The sequence below is a fragment of the Acanthochromis polyacanthus genome, chromosome 15, assembly GCF_021347895.1.
Source record: "Acanthochromis polyacanthus isolate Apoly-LR-REF ecotype Palm Island chromosome 15, KAUST_Apoly_ChrSc, whole genome shotgun sequence".
NCBI lineage: Eukaryota > Metazoa > Chordata > Actinopteri > Pomacentridae > Acanthochromis > Acanthochromis polyacanthus.
This window is the reverse complement of record NC_067127.1, coordinates 8,448,690-8,475,079: the sequence shown is the minus strand read 5'-3', so window position 1 is coordinate 8,475,079 and position 26,390 is coordinate 8,448,690. Positions and strand designations below refer to the sequence as shown.

The window sequence follows — 26,390 nt, the reverse complement described above, 5'->3', positions numbered from 1 at the left end:
TATTAGAAATATATTACAGTTAGATTTGCACAGAGAGCTTTGTGCTACTGGGCGTCCAAGTGATCTGAGACCAGTATTAAACAGGCAGAGAGCAGTGATTTCCGCTGCTACATCTTTACCGTGGACAATTTGGTGGTTTTCCTATCACAGACTGCAAGAGATGTCCAGTATGTGTTTCTGATACACAACAATCCTTTGACATCTCCTTGAAAACTGCAGTTTTTTTTACAACAGTCTTTTTTGGAATACTCAAACCCTCAGAGAGCAAAAATACTGCCAAATCTCATCCACTTTTTTCCAGTTTTCATTCCTGGGTGCTGATGAATGGGAGCCTGGGTTTTTCAGCATTTCTTTTATTCCATTTTCTGCACTTTAAGCCTCAACAGCTCCTTCTCTGACGTCCTCTGTAGTCACTTTTGATCAGAATATGTTTTGACTCAACAGATCTCTGTCGTGAAGAGCAGAGTCTGTTTAAAAAAGGGGCCGTGTAGGTTTTTATCAGAGCAATGGACCTCTAACCCAAACCTGAATGCCATTATATTGACCATGTGAAACCCATTTCACTGATGAAATTGGGTTGTTGAAGCAAAAATGTAATAAAAAAAACACAAAATAAATATTTCATCCAACTGAATCACACTGTTCAGCGATTCTCACATTCAAGGCTTCATTTTGTTAATAGCTTATGGTAATTATTTCAAAACTCCTGTGATTGCAAGCATCATTATCCTCAGCGAGAAAGGCTCTCACTTGGACTCCAGTGCTTCAATTGTGCACTCGTACAATAGACTGTGAGGAGTGGAGAAAAAGAAATCTCCAATCTGACCCACCCAAAAATACTGGAAATCCCCAGGGAGCCCTCTGGGCACAGGGACATGTGGGGATATTAGAAAATAAATCAGTTAAGAGTCTACTCGGTATTTTGTCTGAGTGCGTACATCTGCTGCTACGGCTCTTGATTCCTTTTGTCCATCTTTGTGTGACACTCCTTCACGAAATCCTTAAGATACAAATCAAGTTCTGGTAACAACAATGCGGTGTTTATTGATTGTAGAAGAGGGATTTCTTTGCTTGCTGTCCTTAACCACAGAGGAGCACCTCTGCAGCTGATTGGGAATCAGTGTGTCCCTTAATAAATGCTACACACACACACACACACACACACACACACACACACACACACACACACACACACACACACATATCAACTTCCGTTAGGTCAACACAAGAGTGAGTACATTCTTTTGAGTGTGAATAAGCACAAGCCTCAACTTGCACTCCTACAGTAAGTACGCACTATACATATACACACATGTGCACTATCAGAGACCCCCACAAATCATTCTCCCTGCAGACCAGGAGTGTGGCAGCACTTTAAAATTGGGCCAAACCGCAGGAGAGATGCCCTCATTACAGAGCCTGACACTGTTTTTACTTGGAGACATTTTCTTGGAGCAGAAACCCCAAAACACACGGCTTGACATGGAAATGTATACAGACACAGCTGTGTGGAGATATGCAGGCATCATGTAAGAGCATGCACAGATAACTGGTACACACATAGGTTGTGCATACACACAGACACACACAAGTATGTCTTCCTATCAGGATAAGAAAACACGTACTGCTGTGTGCTCATAAACATAAACATGCACACTTACTGTAACTGGTACCCTAACAATGGTGTTATTTTTAAAAGTTTAAACCATATCTTAATCTTCTTACACCTTATCTAATTAAAAAAACGCTATTTCTGTAGGGATTACGTGGCCCGATGTTGAAGACAAATTACTCCAAAGTAAACAGCAAGAATCTGATATACAGGAACAGGTCTACAAAGAAATCATTAGCGTGGTCTTCTAATTTGACCCAGGGGCAGCTAGAGTGGGAGGTTAGACATCATTGCCCACTATGCAGTATGCAATAGTGTTTTGACAGGAAGTGGGAGTATGGGAAATAAGATATGTAGGGAGCCCGCAGCGCACTGCAGTAGGTAAACGTATTATTCGGAGCCTTGGCCAAATTGCACTGAGACTCGGGGAGCTAGTTATCCTGTACTGAGGGTGCAGATGAATGTTTTAATGCTCATGGGTTGCTAACCATTAGCTTCACAGCTTTTTGGATGTACATAGTACCCCTGGCTGTGCTGGAGCTGCACGGATGTTGTTTGCGAACACTTTTGAAGAATCGTCCGGTGTGTTGTTCCAGCGATCATTTGGGGATTAAACAGTAAATGCATGCAACATGAAATCCACAAGTGAATAGTGTACATAAAGAGGGAGCAAATTAACTTTAGTCTCAACAAAGATCTGACAATGAGTGTTATGTTTAGGAAAATTTATACAGAGCTTAGAGGGGACCAGCTGCTAAAGATCGCACTGAACTGTTGCTGCATCATACTGTACCAGCTGTTATCCTGCCCACTTCATGTAGTCATAGTCTGGGAAGATAAAACCATTAGCATTGGTCAGATTTCAGATGTATCCCTTTTAGTTTGCAGTGCATGTGGTAGGATAAAAAAAAGACTGAAAAGAACGGCTTCGGTACAACACACATAAGGCGGTGTTGGGAGAGTGTGGAAGTGTTTGATGTGTCTCGGGTGGCACTCATAGCCCACATGCTGTCATGCAGACTTACAGTTAGCTGACACACTGTAGCCGGGATATGCCAATGTGGGGATCAAAAGTGTTAGAATTTTTGAAAAACTGCCTCCTGCCAAAGCTGCAAAAGTGACCTCTTGATGTGCACGAATCTGCAATCTGCCACTGTGTGGCTTTACAACGGAAATATCAAGTGTAAGTGCAGGTAATATATGTTAATATGCAGCTAATGTGTGTTGCACTTATTTATTACATCTCACAAATCACATTTTGATAGCTACTTGAAAGTTCTCTTTTTGTATGTGCAAGCAAAGTGACGGTTTTCAAATTTTACTCCTTCATTTTAAGACCTCCTGCTGACTAATAGTATAACATTGATTTCTCTTTGGCACTGAAAACTGTAAACTGAATTTAAACCCACCTCAGAATTAAAGAGTTCTATTCATAGCTGTACTGCCCACAGCCCAGCATGTTATCATTTGGTCATGCTCCTCCTTTCCTCCTTTCCTACTTTCTCCTTGATGCAGTGACTGCAATCCCTCACCCCTCAATTACATACAACAATAGATCAATGGTTTTCATTGTGGACACTGCAACAACTAAATAACTAGATCCCTTGGCATGTTAGAAATATCTCAGAACAGAGGCTCTGTGTTTAAAAAGGAAAACAGTGTGGGAAAACATATAGATGTCGCCGACAAGACAGAACACATGACAAAGGACGTGCACTGTAGAAGGAGTCATTCTTTCATTTGGCTCAGTCGTAATTCATTGTAACTGAATTTCAGCCTGGGGAATTATGTAAATGCTCCATGTGTGTTGTTCTTCTAATCTAATCTTTGCTCAAATTATATAAACATAGGATGAGGACATTTTTTTCTCTCTTCTCTGGTCATGGCAATTTACATCCAGACAGTCTGGGATGAAAACATTAAAACTTTCCGTGTTTCTGTCACTGTAATCTTGACTTTTTCTTGTGAGCGTCATATGTTTTAATGGGGTTTAAAATGAGTCAAAACAGTCTACGTCTGGCCTGTGATGATTCAGCCGAAGCATAAAGCGTCTGCCATTCGGATTGCAGAAAGGCCCACATTTCTATTAAAAGAAAAACAGCACAGGGCCACATGAAAGTGGTACTTAAAGATTAGACCAGAGTCTCAAGCAGTGAAGTGTGCAGGGAGCCTTGTGTGCTCTGATAGCAAGAAATATTTTTGTATAAAATGCTGCTTATATACATCTTCAAAAGTATTTGACAAAAAAATAAGTGCTAAAATATGCCTTCTCACTACACATCATCACGTTTACCACGTGCCTACTGCCATGCCTGTAAAACACACACATTTTAAGGTCAGGACAGATGAAGCTCCATTTACATAAATTATTCACATAATATCTGCACATGTATATACATACCCAGATTTCTGTCATTATTTTCACAGCTTTATAATGTTAGCATGAAGGTAATCAAATCATTGTCATGCAGCAAAGAAAACCTTTGAAATATTAATCAACATGTGTCTTGGTACCATTCTGGTTAATAGGACATGCTCGACAGTGGATTATCATTTTAGTACTTGTGGCTGATTAACCTGGGGCTATAGAGCTTCCTTCTGAGAGAAGGACAGGCGTCTCCAAACTAATTAGTGAGAGCATCCACCATAAGAATTTTCACTCTGGAATATTGTTATAATGTTTGGGTTTGAGGGTATTCCAATTGGTTTTCACCGTCACTCTTAAAACTTTTTCCCGCTGCTAAATCTGTGACCCGCCTACTCATGCAACTTAATTTCCATCCTCAATGCTCTCTCCTTAACTCCCCGCTGTTTGCTTCCTTGGAAATGAGAAAATCAACCAACCTCTTCTCACTGACTCTGACACACGCAGCCACATGTTGTGAATGAATTCCGCTCCTCCAGGGCTTCTTACATGCCTTGTTTTTTTGGAAAGCCTTGTGAGAGTAAGGCTGTCACGGCTGCAGGGTGGAAGAGTGTAATCTCCATTCCCCCTAAGTCATTAATAACATCAGCCAAGTCTGATTACATCTAGATGAGCTCTTTAGAGCGTGAGAAAGCAGGACAGGTCATTTATGCCAGACAGTATCACAGAGCCTAAAGAAAAAGAGGAATTCTCTTTATAATTATGGCTTAAAACATAATAATTATGATAAAGGCTTACCAGTGCAGGAGAAACATATACAATGGGTTATGTTTGGTATATGGATGGATGGATGGATGGATGGATAGATGGATAGATGGATAGATGGATAGATGGATGGATGGATAGATAGATAGATAGATAGATAGATAGATAGATAGATAGATAGATAGATAGATAGATAGATAGATAGATAGATAGATAGAAATTCTGATGGCTCTCAGTGAATCTCAATGCAGAAAAATAGCTGCTTTAATCAGAAGCAATCTCCAGCTGCCAATTCTGCCAATAGTCTCCTCATGTGGGAGTCCATGGACTTGGAGCAGCAGCTGCTTGAGAAATATTGAGTTGAGCATCATCCCACCTGCCATCCACCCACGATGTTCGCTCATGCTATGCCATACAGCCACAGAGGATGCCACACATTTTGTTTCCAAGGATAACGGATAATAATCGCTGTTGTATCAGGTCAGTTTTAGCTGTGATGTAAAAGCTGTTTATGATCTACGTCCGTGTCCGTTTTTTAAAAATAGAAAAAGAACGCCTGACACCCAAATGTGTTGGAGTCATAATTTTTTTATTTCATAAATCTAACGCTGTGCATAGACAGGATACTGCGCTTACATTTTAGTCGGAAGCACCCTGTCAGGAGCTGATTGAGGAGCATTCCTAAATGCAGGCTTTTAGCTTTCTGTCTCAAGATTAAAACATCTTTAACCACCCATCTCTGCAACAATAACAGACTTCACCTCGAACCTTTATCCATCTATTACAGCTGCTCTTGTTTGGAAGTTCATCATAAACATACGCACGACTTCAGTTTGGTCAGTTTAAGTAAGTTTTCCATTAGCGTGAAAGAAGACTGATCCATTTAAAGTTTGTACTGGGATTGCAGGCTTGCTCTTATTTGTACCTGCAGCTAAGCATTTCATGTTGACTATTTCCAGGTTAAAGACTTTGAACAGTTAGCCCTATAATCTTTTGGGCACAAACTTAAAAATGACATTGTGCTGTCAAAAGTGAACCTCATCCTACTCTCTGATGGGATTTACTGAAGTCGTTTAAGAAATAGCTTCTCTAGATGGGTTGTGCTGTCTTTGTGGACAATTACTCTGGATGGCAGATGCTGTCACAACAAAGATTATTTAAATGTGTTATAAAACCCTCACTTAAAGCTCACTCTTTAGGTCCACATGGATTTTAAACAAAGCAGACAGAGAACAAGATGAAGACCCTCCAGCAGTTTTAAAAGCTCACAATGGCATGTTAACATGTTTGTAATGTATTTCTAAGATAGCGGTGTAGAGCATATATGACATTTGTTAGTTTGGCATTTCAGCATGGAACAAATTTTCTAAATAGCACTGAACAAAGTACACATGGCTGATGGGGATGTGACTGGTTTTGCAGGTATTTGATCTTAAAGCAAAGTATTAGACCAGATGATGGCACTAGATGAAAGCTTCGGGGAAAAATAACTACAGTTCATCCTCTAAGGACAGGGAGGTCTGAACCAATTTTTTTTTTTTAAATCATCCTATAGCAGTACAAATCCAACTTTTTATAACGTCAACATGTACATCCATGTTTTTCATATGCTACAAAATACATTATGAGCAAACTAAGGAGTCAAGGCCATAGCTGAGCATTTCCACCTTGAACCTACAGTGTACCAGATTGCACATGGAGTCAGACTTCCAGGTTTTCACTAATCCTGTCGACTTGCAGCATTCAGATTCAGATTCAGGAAATGAGGCTTAATGTAGCAACAACGTTCTTCAGAATCGGTTTAAATTTTTCCATACTTCAATAGTTATTCATGCAACTGTGTAGTGTAGAGTACCTTTACAGTTTTTGTGCAAAGGTGAGGTGGTGTGCCTGAAGTGCAGCGAGTGAAGGAGGGGTGCATGAAGAGAGAGGTGGTTGTTTTACAGATCTGTACATTCTACAGCAAGGAACAGTGTAGATGTACATCAAAGCCATTTGTGGACAAGAAAAGATTATTTTCACAGAGAAAAAAAAAAATCTAAATACGTAATTATGATCCACCGAGATTGGAGGGATTTAAAGTTTTAATGTTCACCTCAGGCAGCAACTACCACAGCTTGAACAATAAGCCAGTGTCTAAGTACCTTAAAGTGCAATACCACTGAGAGTTGCTGGGTGATGGCTCCATGAAATCTCCACCAGACGCCCTATTCAAACAGCATCAACTTCTCTAATGAAATATCGAGTCACTAAATAATTAGTGTGCTGGTGGTCATTTTAAAAATAATTCAATATTTAAGTAGACTAGACAGCGCTCGCTGTCAGCGGTTAAACTCTGATGCCTTCAATACGTGACGACATTCTAAGATGTTGCATTTGAAGATGTTGCCTGGCAACATGGGTGTCTTAGGCTCCACCCACAGGAGCCAGACTGAGGAACCCAGAAAGACCCAGAACGTGGCTACTGCTCATTCAAACAACTTAAATCTTAGCACTGCACGCCCTCGGGTCCCCAGCAATACACCTGCCAAGTATGAATAAGAATGAAAAATGAAAAATGGAACAAATATGCACACATACACAAACATTTCTTCAATTATAAGTTAGTCATGAGGCCCCAAAGATGGTTGCAGAGCAGGACTGGATTAATTGACATGCCTGGTCTGGTGTGGCCTTTTCAGCGAGGCCAGGGGTCATTTATCACTGAACTTCACTGAGTTGCATGTGCATCATTTTGATTCAGTTGTCATCATTTGTCTTTAGGGTAGTCAGTGAATCGTACGCTTTTGGTTCACCAGAAGTTATATAGTACATCCTTCATCTCTCATTGCATTTGAATATCCTTTTATTAAAGCAAGTAAATGTTTATTTGCTTACTATTTTCCAATTAGAAAAGACACTCCTGATTATCTCTAGTTTATATTATAGCACTCCATGTAATAGTTTGTGCAATATTGTGCTTTGAGTGTCAACCTCGCGGCAGTGCTGGAAGAAAAGTCAGTGAATCATCAGTAGAATTCATTTTCTGGCAACGTCTCAAGGATGTCTCAAGACAATTTAATGGCAATCCTTCCAATAGTTATTTTGATATTTGGGCCTAGACCAATCAGTAGACCGATCAACCACAACAAAGCCCAACCAACTGATGCTACCAATAGTTGGGCACACTGTCTTCCTTACAAACATGCTGCCATTTTTAGCTAGAACAGCTAAACAAAACAAAAAAAAAACTAATTAACTAATTAATTGACATCACAGGTGTTTCCAAACTCATAATCAGTCAGTCTGCCTATTTAAAGGGAGACAAGTAGTCACCCTGCTGTTTGGTGAAAAGGTGTGTACCACACTGAACATGGACAACAGAAAGCGAAGGAGAGAATTATCCCAGGACATCCGAAAAAAAATTATAGACAAACATCTTAAAGGTAAAGGCTATAAGACCATCTCTAAACAGCTTGAAGTTCCTGTGACAACAGTGGCTCATATTATTCAGAAGTTCAAGACCCACGGGACAGTAGCCAACCTCCCTGGACGTGGCCGCAAGAGGAAAATTGATGACAAATTGAAGAGACGGATCGTTCGAATTGTATCCAAAGAGCCCAGAGCAACCTCCAAAGAAATTAAAGGTGAACTCCAAGGCCAAGGTACATCAGTGTCAGATCGCACCATTCGTCGTTGTTTGAGCCAAAGTGGACTTCATGGGAGACGACCAAGGAGGACACCACTGCTGAAAAAAACTCATAAAAAAGCGAGACTGGATTTTGCAAAAATGCATGTTGACAAGCCACAAAGCTTCTGGGAGAATGTCCTTTGGACAGATGAGACCAAACTGGAGCTTTTTGGTAAGGTACATCAACTCTATGTTCATAGACTCAAAAACCAAGCATACGAAGAAAAGAACACTGTCCCTACGGTGAAACATGGAGGAGGCTCAGTAATGTTTTGGGGCTGCTTTGCTGCATCTGGCACAGGGTGTCTTGAAAGTGTGCAAGGTACGATGAAATCTGAAGACTATCAAGGCATTCTGGAGAGAAATGTGCTGCCTAGTGTCAGAAAGCTTGGTCTCAGTCGCAGGTCATGGGTCTTCCAACAGGACAACGATCCAAAACACACAGCCAAAAACACCCAAGAATGGCTGAGAGAAAAGCGTTGGACTATTCTAAAGTGGCCTTCTATGAGCCCAGATCTGAATCCCATTGAATATATGTGGAAGGAGCTGAAACATGCCATTTGGAGAAGACACCCATCAAACCTGAGACAACTGGAGCTGTTTGCTCATGAGGAGTGGGCCAAAATACCTGTTGACAGCTGCAGAACGCTCATTGACAAATACAGAAATCGTTTAATTGCAATGATTGCCTCAAAAGGTTGTGCAAAAAAATATTAAGTTATGGGTACCATCATTTTTGTCCAGCCCTATTTCATTAGTTTGTTTTTTTAAATAATTATGTTAATCAACAATTCAAAAGTGATGGCTGATTTTGATTATTTAATTTTCAATAAATTTTTATTTATTGTTACTTTTGTGAGTTTCAAGTGATTTCAGTGAGAATTGTGAGTTTTTCCTTCTTTAACTGAGGGGTACCAACAATTTTGTCCATGTGTGTACAATACCATATCATTTGAAGAGCTTTAAGAGCTGCATTAAAATCCACATTTCCAACAAAGACTGACTACCTGGATGGTATTTTCCAGCAGCAGTAGTATTTTTAGGGTAGAATGGGATGAGAGCAGTCTTATGAGTCATAAATAATGTGCTGTAGTAGCACTGACAAACATCGCTGAAGGAGGGTTCGCATTAAGCCGGCGGAAGAAACATACAAAACTTTAAAACCTCCAATGAATGGGAGAAATGGGTGACTACTATCTGTTTGTGGGTGAATATTTTAATCAGGGGGATAAATTAGAGCTCGCTCAAACAAAATAGTAAAAGCTATGTGGCGCAATACCATTCTGTAATGCAGATTCATCAAAGTGCCACTGCTACATTTCCAATAACATTCAATGTTATGAATTATAATAAGGTGGGGAATAAAAATTCAGAAATGCACTTTCTCTAATGATGGATCACCTGCAATAGTGTGGATGTTGGGGCTCACTTTCCATGAACAGTCAACGAACATTGTTCCTTGTCAAAGCCTTTAATCATTCCAATCAAATTGTGTCTCCTGTCTTTTGTGCGGTACATTTTTAATTAAAAGGAATTCATCTCATTTCATCATTTCAAGGGGGAATGATGTAAGTCAAGCGACCTGAGCTGTTGACATCAATGCTAAGGACCACTGGCTCCACGTGAGGAGGATAAGGGAAGCATCTCTGCTCTCTACTCCCTGCAGCATACGAACAAAGATAAGAAATTACCTTTTCTGTATAAATTGCCTTCTCGTCGGTTTGCGAGATAAATTTTAATTGTTTGCTGTCCTCGTCATTACAGACAATCAACCAGAAACTATTTGCTACAGAGGAAATCAGTTTGAATAACCTGATAAATTTCAGTTTGCCCGGCTGTAGAAAATCAAATGGAGGAAATGAAGTGTGTTTGCTATTCATCACCAAGTCGAGTTATTTTTAGGTCCTGGTCCAGGTTGTAGCAGGTGACACTTTTCTCTATATTGCTTGTTCTGTAGACTGCCAACTGAAATATGTATTGGTTAGGTTGTCAAACCACGCACTGTCAGCTGTATTTTAGTCATTTATATCCCAGGATTATTCCCCACTGAATGCATTCACTACTTCAATATCTACAATAAAATTACACTACAAAGATAAGAGGGCTTCCTTTGTCAGCACTGACGACAACAATGAATTACTGGTTGTGTCAGTGTTGTATTTCATAAGACCTTCTGTCAGTCAAGTCTGATGTTTTGTATCCCGCTGAGTCAAAAAAAACAAGTCTCTGCACCTAAAAATAACGAGCAAAACCAGACTGATAATTCCCCCCACCATGTGAGGAGTACACGTCTGTGTCTATGAGCGAGTGACTGCCTGCCTGAATGCCTGCAAGTGTGAGCAGCACAGTCATCATTGTATATGTGTGAAGCCTTTTTTGTTTTTTTTGTTTTTTAATGATGAAACTGCAATTATTCCGACGAGCAGCCTCTTTCCTCTGCAGGACTCCTTCATTCAGCTCGGTTTCTGTGAAATCCAAGACGAAACTGTTCATTATTGAAGAGGGAATGAAGAATCATGCAGACATTAGCTGAGGCAGTGAGTGGTCCAGAGATTGCAAATGTCTTACTTACTGACTAAACAATGTTTGTTCAGTTATCTAACCTACAAATTACAGCTTCGGCAGCATAGGACAATATGTGTTCCTTCACATTTATCCTCTTTTGCACACTCCTGAACTGTTTGCAACCTACTGGTCAACTCCTAAGTGATATTACCATTCAGCCACAAGCAGTTAGTTTCAGTTTCATTGTGTTGCCAGTAGCAACCACTACTGGCACATCCGTGGCAGTTAAATCGACATTGTTACATCCAATGCTTTCACATCTCTCAGTTAAGCAAATATAGACCTTGTGACTTGCCACTTTATTTTCTATGGCTATTTTATGATAGATTTGTCAGTAGATTAGTTTTCTGCGATTAGTTTTGTACACACCAATTTATAGCAGAAGTCTGATTCTAACAACAATCCAAATAAGTGTTGATTAACTGTCAGCTTGAATGTATTTCACTCTTTGTCTGCACATGGAAATTCCCCAGCAGATTTAGGAAAAGTTAAGAAACTATCACTTTGCTGTGTCTGCCATCCTATTACAAAGAGAGGAGCTATTATTGCTGTGGAATTGGAACCCCTAATTGTTTGAATCCCGCAGCTTTGTGCTTTTAAATAATGCATAGTTGAACTTGATTGAAAAAACAGAAACAGAGTTTTCACTGAAACTCCTCTTTGGGTGAATGAGTGCTAAGGGTTAACTCTTGTGTCGATGCTCATGTTTACTAGATTAATTTCTGCCTTTTATTTTTTATGGAGACTCAGTGTTGATCACTTATCAAACATCTCACTTGAGAATAATAAGCCTCAAGTGCACAACATTAAACTGATGAGAGCTTGAGCTTCAGAAAACATGTTGACTATTGAAGCAAAATCAGAAAATGAAGCTATTTTGTAGCAAACTCAAGTCTTCATAAGCTCTAATTCTTTAATCTATCCCTACGTTTCATCTGCAAAACTCTTCACTCATCTCTCTTCCATCTCCTCTTTACTCCCCATCTGCTCCTCTGTTTTAACAAATTCAGCGTATGCAATTTGTGATGTAAACATTTTTCACATATTCAGCTTCATATGTAAATTTCACTTCAAGGATGGAAATATTCCAGATCATATTCGGTGTTATTTTGAAAGTAACGCTCAGATTCACTCGTACTTTATGAACATCTACATCTTTCCAAACACGTGACAACTGGTGGTCAGTTTTCAAATTAGAATTTTTTTCTCCTCCTGCACATTAGTATTTGCGTTCTCTCAGTAATTGTTGTATTTGTCAGCTGTTTTCAGTGTAAACTCAAGTTCAAATCTTTCTCTGATGACTGACAATGACTTTGGCTGAGTCCAAAAGTACTTTTCCCCCCCTTCTATAACTATTCCCCGTATAATGGACACTCAGTAGCTTATTTGTACATTTCAGACATTTACTACTCACCACCTTATTTTTTTCTGTTCTGGGGTTTCTGTCCATCATCATCATACTGACAATTTCAGAACCACTCAGCAGTAATTTTTATATGTACAAAATGTAGCTCATTTCATTGTGTAATTGTTAGCAGAAGGTGTGCAGGAAGCAGGAATTTGTGAGGGTACTCTAAAGTAGATGCATTTGCGCAATCACAACTGAGAGACTACGACAAAATAGTGGGCGGTAAATGTGGTACACTTTGTATTTTTTTCTGATTTGTAATTATTGTCGAATGTTGTTTCAAACCCATTCCCTGTCCTCAGCCTTAATTGGCTGCACATAAAAAGGCAGGAAGAATTAAACGGCATAAATGAGAGATATTCCCCTCTTATGAGGCATGAAATCAGGCTTGTTTCAGGAGTTGAAGTCAGCAAATTGTGTTATTATCATGCCGAACATCAGGGCCTCTTCACTGTCTCATGCTGTGGTCAGCAGCATTTGGCAAGACAATTTTGACTTGAAAGCTGTGACCAAAGCCAGTGGGACAATAAATATTGTGGGCAAGACTTCAAGTACAAACTGTCGGAGCAAGCATAGCTAGTCAGATAATATTAGCAAGCCACAAATGATCCAGCTACTACATCCAACGCGGTGCTGTCCTTTTCTCAGCTTGCCCTTGCTCTCACTGCTGGCCATACATGCTGTTAGCTTCTTGCTTTTCTACCATCCACTTACAAAACTTCTCCTCTATTGATGGATCAACGAGGTCATAAAAACACAAAAGTTGGTAAAATAGTCGAGCGGGTGAGTCACATTTGTTCTGAGAAGGATCAACTTTCGTGTTCATTTCCAGCAGTGGATTCAAATAAAATACAGATGAAAAACTAGACACTTTCATGTACACGTAGCCATGCATATGCATCTCTGTGAGCAGATTATGATTCAAATCTGTCATCTGGGCTGCATCCCGACTCTGTTTCAGAAGGAGGTGGTAATGCACCCAAAGAATCTGTTCACTAACTGCCTAAATGCCAAAAGACGGATTCATTCTGCGTTTTAGCAGAACAGATAACAGCTAGATACCTAATAATTATCTCTCACCCACACAGATGAGATGCTAAGACAGCACGTCGGCTGCTTGTTAATGGCTAAGAACACTCAGTGTCTAAATTCTGTTAAACTTTATGTGTCATAAAGACAGGGGACAGACGCCGCAGATGTTGCTTCCACAGAGCGCTTGCTGACAGTTACAGTTGTTGGACAGATGGACGCATTTGCATATTTTCAACATCTGTCGTCTGTCTATAATTGAAGCTTCAAGGATGCATTTGGAAACTTTTTAAAAATGCATTAGCTCTCTGATGTGCATACGAAGTGAAAAAGACAACACACATAAAATAACTTTTACTGGAAAGCAGAAAGCAGTGCAAATGTGCTCTTGTATACCGCAGGTGGAAAGACAGCTAAATGCAGAGAGGCTCTTCTCATTTACTCAGTATTCCCTGCAAGCAAAACGTATGTTCATATTTTTAGCCAGTGTGTATATTTACATGTGCCTTGCAGCATAAAAAAATGTCCAAGAAAGCTGTTGGAGGCTCCACCTGCGCTGCTGCTTTTCTATCAACTAACTGTATATTGCTACTTGTCTGACGTCGCCTCTCTGGGTGCTTTAACCTTTCGAGCTGTATGGAGCCCCAGAAGAGCATCTAGCTCCGGGCTCACACCTGCGCTCCAACTGAGAATCAGCACAACAGCAGCAGCAGGGGCCCACAGTCCAAACGCACACAACTCCACACTCAGGCGACAACCATTAACACGTGCATTTATGCACAAAAGCACGTCAAAATTCTGATGCAGCCAAAATAAGTCACATTGTTGAGTTTTGGGCACAGCGACTTCAAACAGCTAGGCAGGGGGCTGCCCTGTCACCCTCACCATTTTACCACCACAATTCTTACTGCACGCTGGTAACAGTGTTACCATGGCAGCCATGGAAACAGAGGAGATTTTTTCTTTCTTTCCCCACTCAGTCCCACTGGAATTCTATCTATCGAAGCCATTCCCTTCATTTTCTTCTCCCTGTCCTTTTTTCTCCTTATTCTTCAGTTATCCAATGAAATCCTTTATCACTTGGTATTGTAGCTCTCCGGAATGTCTGAATACATCAGCAAAAGAAAAAGAGAGGCCTAACTTTTACAAATGCATTTCTGAACGTAATTATGAACGTGTCAGTCATAACAAACAAGACACAAATTAGTTTCAACAATCATTAATAATTCCCGTTGCTTTTGTGGACCAGTTTCACTTGCTTTTGTTATCTCTATTTCCCTGCATGACTAATTGCTTGTTTACCTGCCTACATAAACTGTAAAGTCCATTTTCCATTTCTCTTGTTTTTGCATTTGCATGTTAATCTTATAATGCATTTGCATGTCGTCCTCATCAGCCTATCACTTCCCAGCTCTTGGTCTCCACTTCGAATTATGGTCAGTTTCCTAAGATTGGAAAAGCCACAGCAGCACAATAGACGGTGCCTCTATGTTTCTTGTTAGGAGAGCACTCGTTGCTTTCCTGGTTCTGATGGCCCTTCTCACCAACTCCTAACAGCTTGGCCCTGCCTTGGTTCCCTCGGCTCACAACAATGACTCTAATACGTTGTTTCTCTCATTAGCTTCAGCTGTTTTAAATCTCCATATCATGCATTATACATGTGTGTGAATAAGCACGACTCCTATCTAACACTGCACATACTTGCATCTACTTCCCTGAGGTCATGTTTGCACTCAGCCCAGCATGTAGCTTAGCCTCTTAAGCAAATGTGCCTCTTGGCTTTTTCCTGTTTCGAATTCTAAATTGTGAAATAACTTGCCACTTGAGCAGTACTATAGTTTAAATTTCTTACATTTTTCTTTTCGTAGATAGATTTAAAGGAATATTGCTTTGCTTTTCACCCTCATCCACATGATTTATTAGAAAGAAGCCATGGAAAAAAGCAAGCCACCACCAAGATAGATTAAAATAATAATAAGCTGCAAGTGTTCTTCAGGTTTTTCTTAATTTGGCATTTGTTCCTATGCAGGCTTATGCCTGTGACTGGAAAATATCAAGAAATTTAAAATGATGACTTCATGAGGGGCTTCTGTCCTGTCACCCACTTAATTTAATCTTTATGGTGTCTTTATACAGGTAACTAGAATAAAGCTGTTTCCTAGCCAACAGCCTGCTGCATCAGGACAGCCCCACCGATGAGAACACTTATAGTTTGTTCTGCTAGAAAACCTCTCCAGCTGACTAAAGAGAACAGAGAAGTGCTCGCATCCGGCTTATAAACATTCTGCAGAAGCGGGAACAAGTGTGTGTGCGAGATAATGTCCGTGCTTCCATTATATCACCGGCATACAAACCTGTTTGCTGGGAGGTTAATGATGCAAACTGAACTGTTAACAGTCACCAATCATCAGTATTAATGTGAAACACAGCTTGCGCCAACACATTTCCTAGCATGCAAAATGTTTGACTAGCACATTGCGCATTCAGTCTTTTAACATTCAGCTGAATTTATAGCCGTGTTTGAGGTGCAAATTGAAAACAAACTCATCGACACAAACGCAATTAATTTTTGTTTGGAGAGTGCTTTTACATCTTCAGCATAAAATTCTGTTGTATTTTCAGGACAAATATCTGGCGCTTGGTATTCTGTGTCAGATGTAGACTGAAGATGTAGACTGAATATGCAGAATCTCACTGCTAGGTCAAAGAAATTCTGGACGTGAACTCGTTGTTTATTATCATGCCGTCTGTGAAAAATGAGAAATTGCAGCGATAATGTTTTTGCAGGTACTTCACATTTCTCTGTGGTGCACAGGTTAGCAGAAATGTCATGCACAAGAGGGAGAACAAAGGAAATAATTACAGAAGAGATCATAAATGTATACACGCACGGCGGAGCCGAGAGAAAAAGACGTAGAGGGAGCACTGACAGTCAAAGCAACATGTTTTATTACTTAAACACAACAGCAAAAAGCCGCCGTTCTCCACCTTCCGCACCGGTCGTAATGTTTAACTTGGCGCCTGGTTCTTCGAGGAGTCAGACCTGTAACTTATCTCTCTCTGCCAAAACAAGATTCACTCGCTGTGGACAGGGTGATTCCTGACGCTGTGCAGATGGACTCTTCTACACACACACTCACATGCACATTTTCCTCTCTGAGACTAATGAGGGAGGCAACTGTTTGCTCGCTCCGAACGGAAGGAAGAATCATAGTACAGCTGAGATATCACTTTGTTAAAAGGGCCGTTCTCTGAAGTGTCCAGAACAATGCTGTTGCTGGATATCCTTTCTGTAGCGCTTTGATAAAATATGCTGCTTTTTTTTGCTGTTCATTAACCCTCTGCTACCTGCTTCATCAACTTAACCTGCAGACGAATTGGCCTCTAAAGCCACAACTGTCAAAACACAGAGCGCATACGTCGGAAAGTATGTCATTATGCACATCTGTGGTGTCTATGTGGATTTAAAGGGTGTTTCAGACATTCATTAGGAGAACCTCGGAGGGCTGAATTCCGCCCCAAGTCATGGAAAAACAACAGTAACAAGGAGAAGTAAACAGCCCTCTAAACTCTCGGCAGGAAGGTATTTAGAGCTCTATATTCATGAGCCAGTGGTGCATGGAGAAAAGTTCCACTAACCAGCATGCACACTAGTTAAAATAGAAACATTAATCTTAAAGGACAGACGCAGTCATGGCTTGGTTGGCTGCCATTCGCGAGAACTAATAATCTTCCATCATTCTAAGTAGGATATGGATTTTCATTTTTTATCTCAAGTCCGTGTTGGTGCAGGGATCGTGGAAAGTGTAAATGTCAAACCATGGAGATCGCTAGCAGAAAGGAAATGTTAATTTGAGATGAATATCTGATGCCCATCTTATTATAATGTAAATGTATAGACTTGTTGGCATGAATATGCATCTAACGTATTTATGCATTAGCTCCATACAGCCCCTCAGTGGTTCGGAATATTCTGCTGTAACCCCACGGCACTGCTATGAGCCCAAATAACCCCTTATCAGCATCATCCTGGATATTAAACAGGATGCTATTTAAAACTATTGATTAAATACAAGTTGATGCATTTTTTTCTTTTCATACAAAGCATCCTTCGTTAAAATTTGCACGACTGTGGCTTGGATTGGCAGGAGCTGGATGTTTCAAAGTTTTTTTTCTCTGTAGATTTTCCCTATATACACACAAATTTGGATGTATCTTCTCAGTAAATAATACCGCCAAATAAATAAGCTACTCCACAGCATTTCCAAGTACCCTCTGGCAAGCTGTAGAAGTATCCACTAGAGTCCGCATACCCCTTACTGGAGACTGCTGCTGTACTGTCAAAAAATATGACAAGGAAATCTGAGTCCTGATTCTAATATTGTCTGGAACATTTCCAAAGATAGGTTTCTTGAAACTCTAAAAAAAAATAAAAAATAGAGAGAGAGAGAGCAATTATAATCTTGACCAAATTATGCATCAATGGAGTGACCTACAGGATGAAAATAACAAAACTATGACCTACAAATTGGGCTTTTAGCTGAGACCATTACTTCAGTCAGCCCAAAGCAAGCGCTAACTAATTCTCCTTTGACCTGTCATGCAACAGCTGTCAGTTTTCTTTTTTAATTTAATGCTACCATGTTTTTGCCAGTATCTGCAGGGAACACTCCCTTCACCAGCTGAAAGCCGAAATGTGCATGGAAGCGTAAAAGAGAGAGTGTACCAGCGTAAAAATGGCAGCAGAGTGTCTGACAGTGCTCATCATAAATCAAAATTTAAGAAAAAGTAGGCTGTCTTACATGAATTTCACACAATGAATGAGTGTAAAGAAAGTGAACAATGCAGACTGGGAAATGTGTGTGAAATTTATGTTTGTGCACGTGTGTCCACAGCTGGTTTTCAAATGACCGTCCCACGTGTCCCATGGATCTCCTTTTAAATGCACTGTGCAGCCTGTTTTTCTCAGAATGAATTATAACAAAGTTATCATTCAGAAAGTATTATAATCTTGTCATGTGCATTAGCCATGGCCCGAATTGAGAGCACAGCTGAGTTCCTGCAATAATGTCTCAGATGGCTTTTTCCACCACTATCATTAAGATGAAATATGTAGATAATCAGTCTCACTGATTGTGTTAGTAGTCACTGGCAGTGACCTCACTGTCTTAGAGATGCCTGGACCGAAACAGTGTCAGCATTCCTGACAGTCGCTCAGAGCCACTGTGACCACACAAAGTGCTTATTTTCAATCATACATTTGTTAGAGACTGGATTTTTTTATTTTACTTGCTAATAACAAAAAGCCCCAATTTTTAAATGTGAAAATCCATCCTTGACATTGGAAAACAGGATAAAAATTAAAGAGGTAACTGCACATTTATAGGTTTCTAATTTTCTTTTGGGAGTCTATTAGAAAATATTTCCATGCCTTAATGTTCAAAAAACACTATTTTTGTCAGAGTGCACATTTTTGCAACACTTCTTCTCACCTTCTGTCTGAAATGCTTCATTTTAGCTCCTGTTTCTTTAATTTGCATAAAGTTTGCTCTGATTGGCCTCCTGGTCAAACAAAACTAATACAATAGGTTTGTTAAAGATGAGCCAAACCTGCACAAATTCGATCACCGGCGAGTGACGCAGAATGCAAGCCAGATAGATGTCTGTCCGACTGAATTCCAACTTGCTCTGACGTCATGCCAATGCAGTTTTCAGAACCAGGTGCCACAGTTGTTCTTAGGGCATGATGGGCAACATCTGGCTCTCACCTCATCCAACAGCTGATTGGTTTAGATGTTGGCTTAGCGATATGACGATTGATAGAAACCTTTTTGTGGATATAGAGAGATTTTCATTTTATCTGTGGGTTAATTCTACATGTGTGGTTGATGTTCATAGAGTTTGTAAGTCATATAGGTTAAAAATGTTCAGATTACAAATCATAAACTGCATAGAATAAACAGTACATTAACACTGGGCTGATTTAAGTATGTGAGGATTGTTAAAATAACATCAGTCCAGATGTTTCAGCCCTGACAGTCTAAATATCTGACAGAGCAGTAATAAAAGCTACTGGCCTGTACTTCTTTCTGGTGTATTTGACTATTTATCAGTGTTTTTAGTTTATTTATATGGTTTTAGAGGGACAGACTGCCCTGTGGTAACGAAAACTACTAATGACTGTTTGCAAATTCATGTATTCATCAAAGAACATTTTAGTAAATCAGTTTCTTTCTGTAAATTCTCGTGCATTTTCTGAAGGCTGCTGGAAACCGTCTGCCTTGACTGTCGACTGTCGCAGCTAGCCTCAAACATGCCTAATGTTGTTTGCTTCCAATAACTCTACTCCTCAATGCTAGGCAGTGACACAAAACCCTAACACGGGTGGCTCTATAACCAGGAAATATTCATGGGCCAGAAGAATGCTCCCCATTCTTTGCTTGAGGAAGTGCCAAACCTGCATGCCTGGTTTTAAACAAATGTGTTGCATGGTGACGTCGATAAGTAACGGAAGGAAAGCTGCACTTTAAACAAAGTTTTTGGGCAGGGAAGCAGCAGTTTGCAGACCTTTTACATGCACAAGAAAGCTATGCGACACACTATAGGAAAGGGAAAACCCAAGAAGCATCATATGGGTTCATTTCCTAAATAAGGGCATGTGTCCAAAAAAGTTCTTTTTTAGCAGGAATCCAGGGAATATTTCATCCCACAGCTTCATCAAAAACCCCTCCCATGCTGTTTGTGGATTTGGTTTCTATGACATTGTGATAACGTATCGCCACTGTAATGGACATCATCTCTCGTGAAATTTTCTGCCTGACTTAACATACTATTTGGGATAAAAATACAAGGCAAAAGCAAGCTTCTCCTCCATGTTCTCAGTCGCCAAGGGTGACAAGTTCCACCCATGTGATTAGTTGCCTGAAAAGGAGCATAAGTGACAACCGCAGCGGCTTTCTGAAAAGTTTAGGTGCGGGCACACACAAAAAAAGAGCAACCTTCTAAACAAAGACACTGGTAGAAGCACTTTTGCGCCATACACTCTCCTCACTGGGAACAACTGAAAAAAAGATGCAGGCACTTAGGGATAAAAAATCTATGTGAACAATCTAAAATATTAAGTCTTTAAGTCAAGCAAAAATGCAACACAGACAGTATCTAGTTACAGAAATTCTGATGTGAGAATTTGCTGCTGTTTCTCTTTTATGTCATTCTAAAATTAATATCTGAGATTTGGACTGTTAGTCAGAAACAAAAGGAAATCTGAAAATGTCACCCTCGACTGTGAATTGATTTGGTGAGACAAGAACTGCCAGATTAATCAATCCTGACCATAATTGTTAGTTGCAGTCTTATTATCACATTAACCTTTCAGCATAACTTGCAAATGTATGTTTGAATTTAATGGATCGAGCTGGCATTTCCAGCAAACAGACAGTCACAGCAACAACATTGTTTTAAAATCAGTTTTTTCCTGTCGTTGTTGTGCCGTGCAATGAAATGTACAAATGTCAACTGCCGCAAAGCTTTACAACGCACCACGCTGAATTGTGTCCTGTTATTCTGCCCAAGTCTTCAAGAACCACTGACATTTTGATGCTATTAAAAATATATATATTTATTTTTTTAGCAGAAGGCTATTGTCCCTCTCTTGTCTGCAGACAAAAAGATACCAATTTTGCCTTGCTTCCCTTGAGGTGGATTCCTCATTTTGCTGTCACTGCTGTCCTGTATTTATCACCTCGCTTTTTCTTCTCTCACTCTCTCTCTTTTCTTCTTCTCTCATCTTCGGCCAGCATCGTCCCGATTGTTGTCATGTGAAAATGATGTGATATGGATTTGATGGCGAGGGGATTTTTTTATTTTTTTTGCAAAGTACAGTCTCTGGCAACATTTTGCTCTCAGGCTGCATATAAAATCTCACCTCATTTCTCAAGACTGGAGGAGCCAAACCCCAAATGTAGCTATAGCTCTACACGTAAGTGCCACTATCCTGAGACTAAACATAACGTATCGATTGGCGGAGCTCGTTGAGGGAACTACACAACTTGGGAGTAAGTGCTACTAGAATTGCTTTTTGTAACTCATTTTAGAGGATCCGTTTCTTTTGGGAGACTGCAAGCGATCGCTCACACATGAAATCACCTACAGGATGAAAAGGGGATTGATGGAAATGTCTTTGTCAGCCCCTCCAGGAATTTGTAATCATGCAAACCAAGAATTAGTACAAATCCAACCAATCCTTGTAATATTTAGGGCTGCTTCCAATTTTGTGTAATCCCTGCAATACATCCACATAATTGGGTGTTGTTGCACAAATGCTTGCACATTCTGCCAATCAACCTCCCTCATAAAGTCGCCCAATACAGTTAACTTATCATATCAGTTCGGGAATGAGATGTGTATTTTTGATTTAGCGCATTATTTATTTGTTTTACTGAGCCTTCTGTTTGCGTATTAATATGAAGATAGCATTGATTTCACATGTTTTCAACGTTTCACAATAAATCACAGATGCGGCTCAAGTCCGCTGCTGCCAATTATTTTCCAAATTGTGTTTTTCCCAATTTCCAGACATCCGCTGCTTCGATGAATACTAGTGTTGTTCGACAAGCAGCCTGCAAAGATTCAAAAATCGGTGTGTGCTAGATCACAGTGAGCATTATGCATGTTTCATTGTTGCCAGAGTCGTATTATTCCTTTGTTGTAAGACAGCAATAAGTGCAGATTGATTTGGAGAGCTAGCAAGCGTAATGCTCGCTGTGATAAGCTGCCAAAATCGTGCCAGTTTTAAATCTGTGATTTTCAAAGTGTTTTGGAATGAATAGAAACCAAATGATGCCTGAAATATCACAAAGGCAAACTGAAAAAGCTGAAACTCTGTAGTATGCTTGTGCAAAATAAAAGTTGAAGTCAACAGCATAAAAATTGCAACATCAAGTGAGTAATGTAATTTTAGAATCAGTGAATAAGAATAGAAAGCATTAAACTGCAAAATTTCAACTTTCTTTACACTTGCTGGAACAGAAACTTGCTTTTTTTTAAATGCTGACTTACTTGGAAATTCAAGTAGAATTTAAAATATTCATGCAAGTTTCCCTGCAAAGTAACGAAACATTGCAGACTGTGCCACAAGGAAACCAAAACACTGGAAATTTCATCTTTTTCTCGGCTTCCTTTGGTAGAAGAGCCTCATGTTGTTCCTAACTAGTCAAACTGTGTTGAAAGAACTGTCATATCTGGACATGTTTTCTGCAAATACGTCACAGCTCTAGATTGTTTCTCTGAGGTTTTTTTTTTTGGAATAAGTAACAGACTCTCCTCATTATCACAGTTGGCAATAATGTGATTATGTTATGAGCTACCTGTGCCTTCAAAGAATAGAGGACTGTTCGCAGTTTACGGATGAGCTCCCCTGAGTGTGTAAAAGGTTCGTCATCTAAATTCTGCCTGGATGTAATTACTTATGCATATGACTTAGGAGACCATGCAATGTAAATCGAAATTACTCTGAGGAGATATCCTCCTACAGGGTTCCACACACAGATCAAATTAAATTGGTTGATTGGGAGCTGAACCACCATGCGCCCTCACTGTTGCGTGTTTTCCTTTAGAAACCGTCACGTCTAATCGGACTACATGGCAGCTGAATTCCTCGGCACATTCATGGGTAGCGACATACGTTAAAACAAAGACAACCATCCTAAGAGACAGTGCCAGTGACCCTGTTAGGCTCTAAACACACTTCTTCCCATATAGACAATTACATCACTTGTTCCGTGCTTGAGTTTTTATTAAGCAGTGCTGACACGCACGTCTGAAGATCGTGGCAGGAAGTACGGGCCGGTGGGCTGGCAGCAGGCAAAATAATATTCAAAGGAAAGACAGACACTCTGTCGCCGGTGGAAGGGGAATATGTTATCCCATAAGAGTTGGCTCATCTCCCTGTGGGCAGTTGTTGCTATAGCAACAGGAGCTGGGACTTCCGACAGGTTGTCTGGTTGGAGGTAGAGGGGTTCATAGGACATGAAAGGGGTCGGAGTATCGTCAACCCTGTTTCCTCCATACTTTAACTACGGCGAGATGAACCCGAGGGATCCGCTACTCTTCGTGCAGTCATTCATACGTGGGTCAAAGATAGATTTTCATCCCAAGTTGGCAAACATCAGCCAGCTCATAATGTATGGAATTATTTACACGATCAGCGGTAAATACTGAATTCTTATGAGTGTGTTCTTTAGTGCTAACTGGAGTGCTCACTCAGACCCTGACCTACTTTCGGTTTAATTTTAACTGCATTTATGTGCATACAAACACTTTTGCACGCCATCATCTCATTTCACCTTTTGTCTATTTATCTTCCTAACCAAGCACATATTTCAAGCAATTTCCCATTCCTCGCCTCACCTTAACGAACATTTTTCATCTTGACACGCTATCTCATAATACATTAGTTTCTCAAATGTGTGCAGTCCACCACCAGTCTTGTGCTTTCTAAGTCTGTCCTCCACACTCTATCGGGGTGAGTATTCAAATTGTCAGTCTGACGGACCACCTATTCACCCCCCCACGCAGCCTTCATAGCCGGAGCTTTGACACATGAAAGATCAGAGTCAGTAAACCTTGACATTCAGCACACTGGGGGTCTCACAAGACACTTAACTGGAGTGTTGTGAAAATACAGACTGGTGATGGGTGGTGTTTCGTCATGAATGCGGAACAATGTTATCGCTATGATGCTCATACGGTGACAGTGCGATCCCGCTCACTGTGCCGGCACGGGGCTGATAACTTAAAAGCAGAAAGACCCTTAATCCTCCGCACCGAAGCAACAGCTTTGAGCGTGTGGGTGTGCGAACAGGAGACATTATCTGTCACCTGGGAAACATGGGGACAGTGAGCACAGGCTCGTGTAAGCACTTTGGATGTTTTTCCACGTGTCTGTGGAGACTCACTCTTGACAGTGGCGGTCCTGGTGCAGTTGTAGAGAATAGCCAGCTCTCCAAACACCTTCCCCGGGCCCATGGTGCAGAGCTTCAGGCTCTCCTTTGTCACTTCCACCTTCCCATCTGAAACATGGACAGAAATGCAGGTAAGCCATTAGTCGCAATGCTAGTCAAAGTGCTTTTTTTTTTCCCCGGCCTTATTAGGTGTGTACGTTCAGTGTGTGCAGCAAACGAAGTTGAAGGGATGAAATGGAGTGGATGATAGGTGTCTGAGGGCTTTTGCTTCATTTTTGGGGGCATCCAGCCAGAGTGTTCTTGACTCACTGGGCTAGAAAAAATATAAGATTATTTTGCAGTTCGGGGTCTCCAAGGGATTCTGGCCTCTTACTGACGCCTGTACATGTGGGGGAAAAATGCTTAAAGGAAAACACCATCACTCACAGACACTGTATGGTATGCCTTGAAGTAAATCAATACACTAAATGTGAAAATATTTATATTTAAACAGGACTGAGGCATTCACATAGCATTATTATTTCAGCATGTTTGGATTCACATAGGCACTCTCCAAATCTGCTTCCAAGGCAAACATATGAATACATTTCTGCATTGAAAAAACATTACCAACCACTGTGGCATTTTTACCTTCTAATATAGTCCAGTAATAAGTTTTTCCAGCAATACAACAAACCATTAAAGCTGGAATTGCACTCCTGCGGAAATGCACGTAAACATCTTTGCTGATCTATGCAGATAAGCGTGTTATGGGCAGCCATAGGCCACACAGGAGCCGAGGTGCACAGAGGCGTCTCTGTTTCTTTCTTTTCACAATTTGGGCATGTGTTTCAGCTTAGTACTCCTGCAATTGATCTTCTAATGCAGCACGGAAAACAAAATTTGCCCTCGACAAATATTTATGCCCACCTGCTTACTGTCGCCTCCATTTACGTCGATAAATGGAGATTCATCCAAGTTTGTGTCACAGATGTGGTGGCTTGTTTACACTGTCAGTGAGGTGAAACTGATGTGAGTTTAATTTCTTCTGTTTCTTTACTTTGTGTATTGCTAAATAGAGAGCATTGCTTCTGAGTACATAAATCCATTTAGGTTTCACCATGTATTGCATAATAATTGTTGATTTAAACTGTGCACCTGGAATGCATGTCAGTATTTGATAACTACTTAAGAAAGTTAAAAAAAATGTTGAATAATACAATAATCATACACTTATGATTCAGATTCTCAACACAAGCAGATGTGCCTTGGAAAATCTTACTTTAATGGGTAGAGTATCCATGTTGTTTAAAGTTTTTTGAGTTCATTTGCCTGAACAATGGTCAACACTGTCTCTCACAGCCAAGCCTCACATTAACACCATGTTCAGTACTTTAGGAGAGGCATATTCAAGATGAACTGCTGGTTTTCAGGTTGGCATAGCAGCCAAAAAGTTTTAGCTTTACAGAATTAGTTTTTCAAAATTAATCCACTTCAAACTGAATTCCACAGACTCACTGGTTTTAACAGTATTGAATTGAGCTGCACAGTGGTGGTTCAGCACACCTCGCTGGTGATTCTGCTGCTGTAAACCTTTGCTATTACCTTCAGTCTTGTGCTCCTGCATGACTGACTGCCACCCCTCCTCCTCAAAACACATAGCATCAGCCACTTCTGTGCATAAAAGAAGTACAAACTTGAATGTATCTAGACAGCATCTGTGTGCATTCACCTATGTGCTGCCAGAAGAAGCATATCTCAAGCTTTAACGCTACTAAATCCATATTTTTCTTTCACACTGTATGAGACTCTTTGCTTCTGTCACTGGGAAATATTGCCGCTGCCACTGTGTTTAGATAAGCCTCATCAAGGATGTACACTTTCCTGGAAACTCAGCGTTCCAGCAGGGCCGTAAATCTGACTCACAGAGCAAAATCCCAAAGAAAACAGTTAAAGTCTGCTGTAGGCAACTGATGAAATACAGCGAGATGATGAGAGTAGGCGAGTCATCCACAAAGAAGCGTTATCTCATTAAA

At 40.3% G+C, this 26,390-nt stretch overlaps 1 protein-coding gene across 2 annotated transcripts in view; it reads right to left on the bottom strand.

Annotated features, from left to right (window-relative positions):
- LOC110945454 (protein kinase cGMP-dependent 1) overlaps window positions 1–26,390 on the bottom strand; it is an 84,508-nt gene that overhangs the window by 30,715 nt on the left and 27,403 nt on the right. For both annotated transcript variants that reach the window (XM_022187048.2, XM_022187041.2), the window contains exon 3: window positions 24,370–24,483. In XM_022187048.2, the coding sequence (XP_022042740.1) occupies window positions 24,370–24,483 (114 nt within the window). The remainder of the gene's footprint in view (window positions 1–24,369; window positions 24,484–26,390) is intronic.